Source organism: Gymnoscopelus microlampas, assembly GCF_963454915.1.
Source record: "Gymnoscopelus microlampas genome assembly, chromosome: 17".
Classification (NCBI taxonomy): domain Eukaryota; kingdom Metazoa; phylum Chordata; class Actinopteri; order Myctophiformes; family Myctophidae; genus Gymnoscopelus; species Gymnoscopelus microlampas.
Window position 1 is genome coordinate 13,374,829 of NC_139954.1, and position 13,423 is coordinate 13,388,251.

General features: G+C 41.1%; 1 protein-coding gene across 1 annotated transcript; it reads right to left on the reverse strand.

Annotated features, from left to right (window-relative positions):
• Positions 1–928: 928 nt before the first annotated feature.
• On the reverse strand, positions 929–3,733 carry LOC311064562 (protein Fer3; the record flags this gene model as incomplete). The annotated part of the gene is made up of 4 exons (XM_084084425.1): positions 929–966; positions 1,987–2,245; positions 2,778–2,867; positions 3,494–3,733. 4 exons carry the CDS (start codon positions 3,731–3,733, stop codon positions 929–931), a joined length of 627 nt encoding a protein of 208 aa, XP_083940551.1.
• Positions 3,734–13,423: the final 9,690 nt, after the last annotated feature.

Genomic DNA, 13,423 nt, shown 5'->3' on the forward strand with positions numbered 1-13,423 from the left:
TGGTGGTGAGCGAGGTGGACTATTTATTTATTTATGAATGTAGAAAAAGAATCAGATTCTAGAAGGCACTGTGTCAGTAGCACGGCAAAGAAAGGGTCAAGGGTCAGAGCCCCTTTTGGTCTGTGTTTGTTGCATTTCTGGACAAACATCCTGTATGCAGAAATGACATTTAACATCGTGAAAATAAACAACCCTACTAACAGTGAGTGCCGCATTCTTCTTTAAAACATAGAAACCAAAAGACAATCGATAAATACTCAATTATAGTGTTCAAGAAAATAACTTATTTTAAACATAAATAATAAAAGAAATATAAATACATATAAATACATAAATAAATAAATAGATAAATAGAAGATGCCAATTGAATTAAGTGATAAACTCATGAATGGACTCGTACAACACAACTTGTATGGCCATCTTTGGCCAAAGCACCTGACATGGTGAAGCGCACAGTATGATCCGTTTCTCACGCTCGCCGTCTCATTTACATGATCATGGCTCTTTTTACCGCATCGCCTCGCGGGGCCGGCGATGCCTAATGAGTCCAACGTCTCCACCGGAGAAAACACTTCAGTGACATACGCACAAGTACGCAGTCCTCGTATGTCCTTTCAGTCTCATGCCAGCGTGCGCCCCTCTCTCTCCCTCCGTCTACATGGGCAAACAACATCACCCCTTGTCCTTCCCAGGCCCCAAAGGACACAATGGCTCTCAATTACCAGTCAACAACAAATTACAATATTAATAGCCATGGAGGATGGGGGGGATTGGAAGAGGCTGGAGGGAGAGAGAGGTGAGAGACCTGGTGAGAAGTCTACAGATGTCGATTGGTCGTCGGGCCGCCTGCCACGCGGAGAAGTAGTAAGGGGAAGGGGGGGGTCAGAAACTCGAACCCAAATCTGGGGGGCGCCCCATGGGCCCACAGTTAATCCCACTTTATCCAGGAGAGGCGGGCCGTCAGATCTGGAAAGAAACGGGAGAGAGGGGGGCATGGAGTGGGAGCGAACAAAGGCAAGACAAACATAGAAGTTTAGATACATTTTAATGACTGTTTGACAAGTCACAGGTCTGCTCCGGAGAAAAGGGGCACACTTACTCCTGAACGACCTCCATACAGAAAGCTCGAGAGCAGATTCCCACAGAATTAGTTAAGTAAAGTAGCACTGAGTGTGATAAGAATACTTGTGTTTTAGCACAAATATAGGACTCCTCTGGGCAATATAATGCCAAAAGGGAAGACACCTGGGGATAAAAGCATATGGCAAATACAAAACGAGTAGTTTAAAATGGCATTAGCTTTACTTTATGAACTGGGGACTTCGCTCAACATTCGTATGTTGATCTTCAAGTCCTACTCTATGAATGATTACTATGTGTCTCAGGTGGCTTCGTGTGGCGGTGCTGGGTATCATTTGATTGTTGAACAGCTATTTTAATGTGATACTGAAGTCTTCCTGCTGTATCAGGCTAAAGTATTATAGTTATAATGATATATATATATATATATATATATATATATATATATATATATATATATATATATATATATATATATATATATATATATATTAAAAAAAAAAGAACAATAAGTTTAGGTGATTAAACTTAATCTTTTTAAAGATAGGCCTATTTACTTAATTTTATTTTACTACAAATTAAGATTATTGTCTCTAAACCAGTCAATTGGTTCAGTAGGTCTAAAATTACCCTCTAGACCAATTTGACAACCCATTTGGTTATAATTCATGCAATTGAACATCTTTCTTGGGAGAGATACACAAATACAAGAGATCTGGGCACCTTTCCCCAGTATAAAATTAGATAAAAAAGCGCTACAAAATAGCTAGCCTATACCAGGAACACGTTTTAATTCTGTAGTAGCATAAACAAATAGAGAGAACTATTAGAGTGGGACATTAAAGTCCCACTCATTAAAGAAAAAGTTGACCAGTTTTTGGAATGGTTGAGCTGTTTTCAACTCACCGCTCGTGTTCCAAATGGCGTTGGTGTGGTTCTTGTAGCCGTTCTTCATGCACTCGTCCACGTAGGACTTGGGGTCGCGGCCCGACATGAGGATCTCTCTGAGCAGGGCGATGTACGCGATGGCCAGCCTGAGGGTGTCTATCTTGGACAGTCTCTTCTCGTAGGGGAACGTGGGCACGTGGCACCGGAGCTCCTCGAACGCCGAGTTGATGCTCAGCATCCTCTTCCTCTCCCGGATGTTGGCGGCGTGCCGCTGCACCTTGATTGATTGATTGAATACTTTAACAGTTTGCAAAAAAAAGCACAGAATGTACAGTTCTTTACAAAAGGATGCTAAAAGGATTAAAGGGATAGTTTACCCCAAAATGACTTTTTTTCATCGCTATAATTTATTACACTTGTAACACTTGTCAAAAGTCATGGAAACTTGAATTCATGGATATTTTTTTGTTTTTGTCGCATTCCTAAGCCAATGATTTGATGACCGGCAGCGGTTCCGGTCCGCTGCCTACCGGTCTACTGATCATCAAATTATTGGCTTAGGAAAACAATATATATCCATGAATTCAAGTGTCCATGGAAGTCATCCACTAATCGATAGGAAAAAAAAAGAATTTGGGTGAACTATCCCTTTAAACCCAAGAAAGCACAATGGCTTGTTTCCATTGGGGTCCATGTGTATTCAATTCATCGAAACATTTGACGACAGACAAATATACAATACTATGCAAAAACATCGTATAAAGGAGTAGTGCTCAAAAAGAAAAAATATGTTGGCCTACAGTAAACACCTTGTACGGGTGGTGGGACACCACGGACACCAGGCGCCGCGCTCTGCGCTTCATGGTGACCTCTGGGGGCTCGTCCGCCGAAGAGTAGGGCTGTTACGATTACAAAATTAAAGTTGGCGATTAATTTTCACGCAAATGATTGCGATTAACGATTTTAATTGCGTTTTTTTTTTCATTGAACAATGGAACATATGAATAAAAAAATATATTCTGTGTGGCCTTTTAGGCTTTGTAAACAACAATCCCACAGGGCAGATATGACAAATAACTTAAAAAAAATCTAAATCCTAAAAATGTTTTGAAAAAAAATAAAAAAAAATATTTTTCACGATTTAAAAAAAATAGCAGATATACAAGCTCATGGCGCGGCACTCATGAGCTTGTATATCTGCTATTTTTGAATGGCCAAATAAATAAAAAATGACACAGACGCGTTCCCGGTCTTAATGGGTTAAATATACAAAGACAATACTGACATATTTAATCATTTTATAGGCTATAGGCCTACTTTAAAATATGTTTTTTTAAATGGCGGAAATAGCTGATCTACAAGCTCACAACGTGTCCCAAAGTGATATTGAAAATGCATGGACGTCTTTCAACGTGGAAACGATTATGACGATTATGCGAAAACTAATAATTATCTCAATTAATCGCGATTATGTAATAATCGTGACAGGGCCTACCGAAGAGCTGCTGTTGTCCCCTCCTTCCACACACTCGCTCAGCCCCGGGGGAGACTGCGAGTCGAGGTCGGTCAAGGTCAGCTGTGCGTCGGGGAAAACGGACTGACACCCGAACGAGGACCACGGGGACAGTTGGCCCGTGACCGCGGCGGTGCAGTCCAGGAGGAGAGTGTCCAGCTGCGTTTGGAACTGAAAGTTCGGATCCATTTGCCCCCAGAACGCGAAATCCGTGGCGCCATCTTGGTCGAAATCAAAAAAGATGTCCTCCATATTTTTAAAGGATGAAAATGAATAATTTGGAGTTCTCCTTCAGTTCTTCGCTCAATTGTTTTTGTGCTGGTCTAGTTTCCGAGGTGTCTTGGCAACGCGAAAACTAGAGCGTTCTGCATGCCCGTAACAAATCTTGGGGGCTCGTCCGGGATGAGCGCCACCTACTGGTTTGTCGCCGATCTTCTAATGACACCTGGAACCGACCGATGCCAGCAGAGAGTTGTCGGTTGAGGCAGAGAGCTGTCGGTCGAAGCAGAGAGTTGTCGGTAGAGGCAGAACGTCGTCGGCTATAGAGCAGAGAGCTGGCGACCGTAGCAGAGTCACCGCCAAGCTGGAGCAGAGCCGTCAGGGCTTCAGGACAGTGGTTTTATTCCGGGGCCTCTCCACACACACGCACCTTTAATCTCTGACAGACGCAAAGGATACATCTTGTGGATTAAATACTTACAAGACCTCCATGTTTCGCGGCGGGGTGCCTGCGCCCAATTGTAAAGGCTGAAAGGGAGCTCATTAGTACTCCTTAACCCGCCAATAGTAGATCGCTCCTTGCTTTGAAAAAACAATTACAAAGGAATCAGTTGATCTCCAACTCACCCAAAAAGAAGGGGTAAAAAGAGAGGGGGGGGGGGGCACGTGTCCAATTATAAACTTCCCCCAAGTAGTCTGCTAATATTTACAAAAACCCACTCTGTCATAGTAGCCTCGTGAGGGTCTGTGCCTCGCATTATGGTGCAGGCCAAGCCTGATTGGCTTCTGAAAGGGGTTGCTTTATCAATTGGAACTCAGCTGACTGCAAACAATGCTGTCAGAAACATATGAGAACACTCAGTGGAAAGAGTACCCACATTTTTTACTTAAGTAAGAGTATCAGTACTGCAATGTAGACACACTCTGTTACAAGTAAAAGTAGGCTACCAAAAGTAAAAGTACTCGTTATACAGGTTTCAAATGTATAAAATGTATTAAAAAAACGGTTGAAAATAGCTGATCTACAAGGTCACAATGCGTCACGATATGTCGTTGTGAGCTTTGCGAGCTTGTAGATCTGCTATTTTCAAATGGCCCAAATGTATACAGAGCGGAAGTGGGTAATGTATGTTTTGTAATACTAAAAAAAATAAAAATAACTAAAGTTGTCAAATAATTGTAGTGGAGTAAAAGTATAATATTTGCCTCTGAGATGTAGTGGAGTAGAAGTAAAAAATACATAAAATTGGAAATACTCAAGTAAAGTAAAAAATACCTCAAAATTGTACTTAAGTACAGAACTTAAAGAGATAGTTCACCCCCAAAAGGACTTTTTTTTCCTATCGATTAGTCACCCCATGTTGTTTTTGTTTTTTGTCGCATTCCTAAGCCAATAATTTGATGATGGTAGGAGACACAAAGAGCCTCCTTTGTGTCTCCTACCGGAACCGCTGCCTATACCATCAAATTATTGGCCTACCATCAAATTATCATAAAATTATTGGCTCAGGAATGCGACAAAAACAAAAAAATATCCATGAATTCAAGTCTCCATTGGGTGACTAATCGATAGAAAAAAACGTTTTTTTTTTTGGGGTGAACTATCCCTTTAAGTAAATGTACTTAGTTACTTTCCACCACTGAGAACACTTTATCTATTCAAACAGACCGCGATGTGAGGCTGCTGTTATGGAGCTAGCAGTGTGAGATAGACCACTATTATAGGCTGTAACGTCGGTTTAACATTTATCACATTATAGGGTTTTATTCTCTCCTCTTACTTCAATGTATTTTACGCACTGACATCAGATGTAAGGCCAACCGACATACAACATGCCAAATGCAATATTCCAACACTATCACCACGGCTCGTTCCGCATGAGCTCGGTCTCCCGGCCACATTAAAGGCCAGCTTTAATTTGCAAATGATATGACTCTGGCTATGACAAACCGTAAAGAAGAGGCATGCTCTAATTATGCCAGAGTTAATGAAATGCGTGACTTCTTGCCTCGAGGTTGCTTCGGGGGCATTTTACCGATGAACTTTAATGCAGAAAGTATGTGTATGTTTCCTAACATATGGTTTTGATTGAACAAAGTCCTTGAGGACGCTAATTGAAAGGGGAGTGTTTGCTTGCAGTAAACAGTGCAACAGGCGGATGTTTCTTCGATGGCGGTGTATAGGAGGCTAGCCCCATGATAAGTAGGCCTACTTAGGCTACACTCCTATTGCTGAATAGCAGATTTACAAGCTCACACAACGCCTGGTGTCCACATCACGTCGTGAGCTTGTAGACGTACACCGGCGTACGAGCGATGTATAGAATCAGGCTTATGAGGCACCCAGTGAAGAGTGATTAGCTCTCCTTTTGTCCCAGCTGGCTTACAGTTGAACATAAAGGCAGGTGAAAGCGTGTGCTCGGCCAGTGGTGTAAAGTAACTAAGTACATTTACTCAAGTACTGTACTTAAGTACACTTTTGAGGATTTTTTTATTTTTACTTTACTGGAGTGTTTCCAATTTTCAGGACTTTCTTACTTCTACTCCACTACATCTCAGAGGCAAATATTGCACTTTTTACTCTGCTACAGTTATTGTCTCCGCCAGGCCGAAAGGTATGGCGAGAGAGTATGTTTTACCCTCCGTCCGTCCGTCCGTGTGTGTGTCCGTGTGTCCGTCCTGTCTGTGTGTTACCAGCTAATCTGCGGCACCGCTGGCCCGGTCGCTTCGAAACTTTGCACACACACTCCCTGGATGCCAATACAGAACCTCTGCCCCAATTTTTTCACATGGGCCTGTTATTGCGCCACCAGGAGGCCGATTTGTGCAAAACCCATTTTTTAACATTACTCCTACAGATTTTATGTCATGCAAATCGGTACACAGTATCTCTATAGTCATGTGATCAACACGAATCTGTCCGATTTCCCATATTCCATCCTCATTGCCTATGGTTGGCTTCCAAAGTTTGCAGGATTGGTCCGTTTGGAACAAAAAGCCTCAAACTATGCACGCAGCTTGCGATTTCCGTGAATTTTCACACGCACATTCCCACTAGGCCGAGGAAGAAATGTCACCCTTTTCACGTTGGCCTGTTATAGCGCCACCAGCAGGTCTAATTTAACAAAACACATTTTTGGAACAAAATGCCTCAAATCATGAATGCAGTGTCTGATTGCCGTAAAAGACCCAAGAATAAATGGCACCCTTTTCACATTTGCCTTATTATAGTGCCACCAGGAGGCCAGAATAACGTATCTGACCTGGCGGAGACCTGTGCTCCGAGGAGCACTTTTTCTAGTTTGTAGTAGAACTTGGATTAGATTTGGATTATTATTACAAAACATGCATTAACCACTTCAGCCCTATATACAGCATATACACTTAGGCTATTTGAAAATAGCTCACAACACAAGTTGTGAGTTGTAGATCTGCTATTATTTATAGTACATTTGGAAACATGTGGAATGGGTCATTCTGCAAAATGAGTACTTTTACTTTCAGCACTTAAGTATGATTTAATGCGAATACTTTTGTACTTTTACTCGCGTACATTAGGAATACCAGACTTTTATTCCTTACAGTTTCACATTGTGGTATTGGTGGTACTTTTACTTAAGTACAAAATGTGAGTACTTCTTCTGTGCTGGGTCGTGTGCATTAACAATATCCAGAGCTCCAACAGACAGTAATACTTATTTTGATTTCATGACACATCTTTTGTGAATATTAGGCCTATTAGTTGTGGGACGCATGTTACAAGATTGTACAAGGTCACCTAACAATTGTATTCTGACTTCATGCTAATTGTTTCAGGATGCAGGATAAGGGCTTTTCCGGAGGTTTAACAAGGCGTTGAAACGATTTATTAATCATAAAATATCGCAGATGCTATTGGAATTGAAGAGTGCAAATCCCAAACATACGGTTTTGAAAGCAAGTAGGCCTATATCAGAAGTATCAAAGCTCCTCTGTTTTATACGGTATTCCATCACTAATTTAGTCATGTTTTTTAAAGGCCAAAAATAGCTCTTTATCCTAAAACTCTGGGCATTTTCCTCTCATGAAATCCCGATTTCCTTATACTGGAGGGTCTTTGTATTTTTTCGTTTGTTTCAGGAAACACATCAAAGTTACTTTTATTTTCCATGGATCAGGCTCCAACGGTTATGCGTAATTAATGGACCTGCATTTCTGCTGTTTATTTAACCCCCTCCCTTCCCAGAGTTCAATTAGCCCGTGGCTCTGACAACACGAGAGGAATTTGGAGGGACAACATCTTTGATTAATGAGTGCATTTCTATCGGGATCAACATCTCGTTTTTTTTTTTTACGTGGCCAAAGGGGCTTATAAAAACGTTGATCGGGGGAGGTTCGTGTAAATTACGCTCGGCGGGGAACTACGTTATTAGGTGAAGATAATGATGACTGGATGTTTGGCGGATGGTAGAGCGTGTTCCTGTAGGTTTAGATTTTTTTGAGGGGTCAGTTGATCCTGACAGTTAAACTAACAAATATCCACAGTTTTATGCGTCACATTAGGCATATGAAAAAACAAAAGGTGATGATAATAATACCAAATATACCATATGAATACCAAAACACAGTCGCCCCGGGTCAAATCCGGCGACCTCGGAAACGGTCGCCACCTGGTAGGCTATTCCGAAACGTAACCTCAGTAAACTATGCCTAAACCTAACCTTATTCCTAAACGTAACCTCAGTAAAACTATGCCTAAACATAACCTTATTCCTAAACCTAATCTCAGTAAACTATGCCTAAACCTAACCTTATTCCTAAACGTAACCTCAGTAAACTATGCCTAAACCTAACCTTATTCCAAACGTAACCTCAGTAAACTATGCCTAAACCTAACCTTATTCCTAAACGTAACCTCAATAAAACTATGCCTAAACCTAACCTTATTCCTAAACTTAACCTCAGTAAACTATGCCTAAACCTAACCTTATTCCAAACGTAACCTCAGTAAACTATGCCTAAACCTAACCTTATTCCTAAACGTAACCTCAGTAAAACTATGCCTAAACCTAACCTTATTCCTAAACGTAACCTCAGTAAAACTATGCCTAAACCTAACCTTATTCCTAAACGTAACCTCAGTAAACTATGCCTAAACCTAACCTTATTCCTAAACGTAACCTCAGTAAAGCTATGCCTAAACCTAACCTTATTCCTAAACGTAACCTCAATAAAACTATGCCTAAACCTGACCTTATTCCTAAACTTAACCTCAGTAAACTATGCCTAAACCTATAACCTTATTCCTAAACGTAACCTCAGTAAAACTATGCCTAAACCTAACCTTATTCCTAAACTTAACCTCAGTAAAACTATGCCTAAACCTGACCTTATTCCTAAACGTAACCTCAGTAAAGCTATGCCTAAAGTTTAGGCATAGCTTTACTAAAAGGTTAGGTTTAGGCCCTAAACCTAACCTTTTTCCTAAACGTAACCTCAATAAAACTATGCCTAAACCTAACCTTATTCCTAAACGTAACCTCAATAAAACTATGCCTAAACCTAACCTTATTCCTAAACGTAACCTCAATAAAACTATGCCTAAACCTGACCTTATTCCTAAACTTAACCTCAGTAAACTATGCCTAAACCTGACCTTATTCCTAAACTTAACCTCAGTAAAACTATGCCTAAACCTAACCTTATTCCTAAACGTAACCTCAGTAAAACTATGCCTAAACCTAACCTTATATCTAACTTTATCCTCAGTAAAACAAATACAAGATCCGCTGGGGGCGAGCGATCTGCGAAAAGAAATGGGGGCGAGCGTGTTTTGGGGCGAGTCTTCCGAGTACCGACCATATTGATTGATTGACTGAATACTTTATTAGAAGTTTGCAGAAAAAAGCACATGAAAGTGACATACAGTTCAATACAAGGTCAGCTATTAGGATTAAAAACCCAGGAAAGCCTATGGCTTGATTCCATTGGGGTCCTTTGTACTCAATTCATAGAGACATTTAATGACAGACAGATATACACTACTATGCATCAGACATCATAAAAAACAGATTGAAAACAGAAAAACAACATTACAGTATAACCCATTAAGATCCGGAACGCATCTGTGTCATTTTAGAATTCTTTGGCTATTCAAAAATAGCAGATATACAAGCTCATAGCGCGGCACCGAGTGCCGCGCTATGAGCTTGTAGATCTGCTATTTTTGAAAAATCGTGAAAAAATATTTTCTACATTATTTTCAAAAAACTGTTAGGATTTAGAAAACATTTGTAGAATCGGCCTCTCAGAGTGTACAAATGGAACCAAATGGACCTGGGTCCATTTGGTTCCATTTGTACACTCAGGGTTAAATTAGCGAGGAGAGAAGGGGACTAAGGGAGGACTGTCAAGACCTGCTGTGGCAGTTCGAGCACAGCTGACGGCCTCGGGTTGCTTTGGACGCTTTGGCTGAAGGACGCGGGCTGTCAAACTCAGATCCGCCGCTCTATTGTTTATCCGACAACACAGATAGAAGAGGCCTTGCTTTTTTTTCTCCTCTCTTTTCGTTCCAGCGCAAACAAAAATAAATGAATAATCACACAAGACATGCCACAGATAATAACAGAATAATCAGGTCCTAAATCTGTGTTGAGTTGAACAGCTCTCTCTGAGTCTTTCTGTTACATGGTGTATCCATCTAGTCTGTCATGACTCAATATTTCACTCAACCAAGAGAAAAAAAAACTCCCGCGAACCAATATGACATTTAGTGGGTTTTGTGCCATAGAGAGAAATCCTAAACGCCTCCTCTTTGGCCTATAGCCAGTGGTGGAAGAAGTACTCAAATGTTCTACTTAAGTAAAAAGTACTGGGTTTTAAAAAGTATCAATACCACATATTCAGTTACTCGTAGAAATCTGGTATTAAAATTTTACTTGAGTAAAAGTACAAAAGTATTGGCATCAAAATACCAAAAGCAATCAAGGTACCAAAAGTAAAAGTACTCATTATTGCAGAAAGTCCCATTTCACAAGTTCAATATGTCTTCACCTGTTTCCTAGGCTTTTCACTTCCTGTGTGTGTTCCACTTCCTGTCGATTTGATCCAATGAAATCCAATGAAACTGGTCAGATGACTAATGATATCCAATGAAATCCGACAGGAAGTGGAAAACACACAACCTAGGAAACAGGTGAATACACATCTTTTTTTGAATAGCAGATCTAAGCTCACAATGCATCGCATCGCACAAGTTGTGAGCTTGTAGATCAGCTATTTTCCAATAGCCAAAGTATATATAACGCTAAAGTGGGTAATGTATGTTTTGTAATGATAATACAAATCTACAAAGTAACTAAAGTTTTCAAATAATTGTAGTGGAGTAAAAAGTACAATATTTTCTTCTGAGATGTAGTGGAGTAGAAGTGAAAGTACTGAAAACTGGAAATACTCCAGTGAAATAAGAAATACCTCAAAATTGTACAGTACTTGAGTAAATGTACTTATAGTTACTTTACACCACTGGCCTATAGCAACCCCCGATTCAATACACAGGAGAGGAGACTACACACACACACAGCATGGAAAAGTCAAGTGCATTTTGGAACCTGCACACGCTTGGACACATGCTCGCAATTAAGACTGCGGTTTTGAAGTCGTCTCCATTTGGGATTTTCTTTGAAGAAAACAAGGAAGTTAATGAAAATTGCGAATCAAACGCATATCAGAATTGATCCACACCTGCTCTTTCATGTTCTTTTTGCAATATTATGATTTTTAATCAGTGACATGTTTTGCGGGTGTATAATTTTCGCTCGCAAGAGCGTTTGTGTCATTTCCTACAATTTATTGAGCTGTCATTTATAAACTGTGGAGTTTTAAGAGTTGGTGCCAAAAGCTCATTTGCAACATCATTTCGCCATGACCAAACTAAAAAGTACCATCTTCTCTCTCTCTCTCTCTCTCTCTCTCTCTCTCTCTCTCTCTCTCTCTCTCTCTCTCTCTCTCTCTCTCTCTCTCATCATTTGCTATGACCAAACTAAAAGCACCCTCTTCTGTCTATCTGTCTGTCTATCTGTTTGTTTGTCTGTCTGCCTCCTTCCTGCCTGCCTGTCTGTCTGTCTGCCTGTCTGCCTGCCTGTCCCCCCCCTCTCTCCATAAAGACCCACCCCAAAGAGAAAGTACACAGAGAAAGAAAGGACAATGCGTTAGGCTATACCATCCTTTGTGAACCTAAAAAAAACAAGGCTGACATTTAATCTTTCTGTTTTCAGTGATGCATGTTGTCAGATCTTGTTTGTTTGAGAGGCTGGACGGGGCGATAAACATCTCCAGTCTCGAATGCCTTTGGGATCTACTTGGCTGCTAGGAGAATGGCATATAGCAGCCAAGTGTAATCTTAAAAACTCGGGCCACAAACCGCTCTTTCATCTGCGCTGGGAGAGACTGGGTCATTAGACTGTCACGGCACAGTGAAGTGATATAGCCACGGTAGAGGTTACCCGTGTCCACAGATTACGGCACATGTTATCATAGAACGTTACCTTTAAAGGTAACGCACAATCAACTGTAATTCAATGTATGCGTCGAAGGTCAAAGTTAAGACCTGAAGCCGATTCTACAAATGTCTTCTAAATCCCAACAGTTTTCTGAAAAAAAGTATGTTTCTATATCAGTGGCGCTCAAACCTTTTTATGTCAAGGACCCCCAAAATGATATGTATTTGGCCGCCGACTCCCATCTCGAAATATTTTGTTCCAGGGACCCCCAGAAGCAAAGATTTGAGTTAAAAATGTTCGCTTTAAAACAATATATATTCAAAGATGTGCACACATTTTCACGATTTTTCAAAAATAGCAGATCTACAAGCTCATAGCGCGGCACTCGGTGCCGCGCTATGAGCTTGTAGATCTGCTATTTTTGAATAGCCAAAGTGTAAAATAATGCTTTTTTAGCTCAAATCAAGAAGTGACACAGATGCGTTCCAGGTCTTAATGGGATAAGACCAGAATAAAAATCAAGAAGAAAAATACTAAAAGATACGTGACTGAATGGTTTGGAATAACTCAACTGCGTACACAAGTTGTTACGCGTCTTTCAGACAGCAACAGATACAAAGACATATATGAGATCTCGCTGTCCATGATGCATCATATCATATTATGTGTCAGTTACGTTGTTTTGTTAGTAGTTATGTCCCTGCACTAAAGCCACCAAGGCGAGTCCCTGGCTGCACGTCGCTATGCTTCTGCAGGATAGAGTGATGTGATTCTGAAAGGTAGAAGGAAGCAGCTCTCTGGCGCCACGCCCGATCCTCTCTGCAGAATATGGACCCCGCTTCTGGGTCTGGAAAAGGCATCACGGTCGTAAAACGGGCCTTAAGCAAACACCCCTTTGGGGGGGCACCACCCCTCTCCCTGGACTCGCAAGAACCTTAAGCTGGCTCTTGGCTCCCAGCTTGATAAAAACGCGGCCGGCCTCGCTGCATGGGTGTGTTTCCACTGTATGACAACAGGTGTTATTTAGATATCTCTCTCTCTCTCTCTCTCTCTCTCGCTCTCTCTCTCCCTCGCTCTCTCTGTGTGTACACACTACACACACACACAGTGCATGTAGATTCACTTGCTCTCCTCTTTTCCTCTATCATACCTATTAATCCTAATTTCTCTGCGGTGCGCCGGTCTTTTAGTTGGACTCATGGTGTGAGGGGGTTTCTGTGTAAGCCATGGATATGCTGGAGAG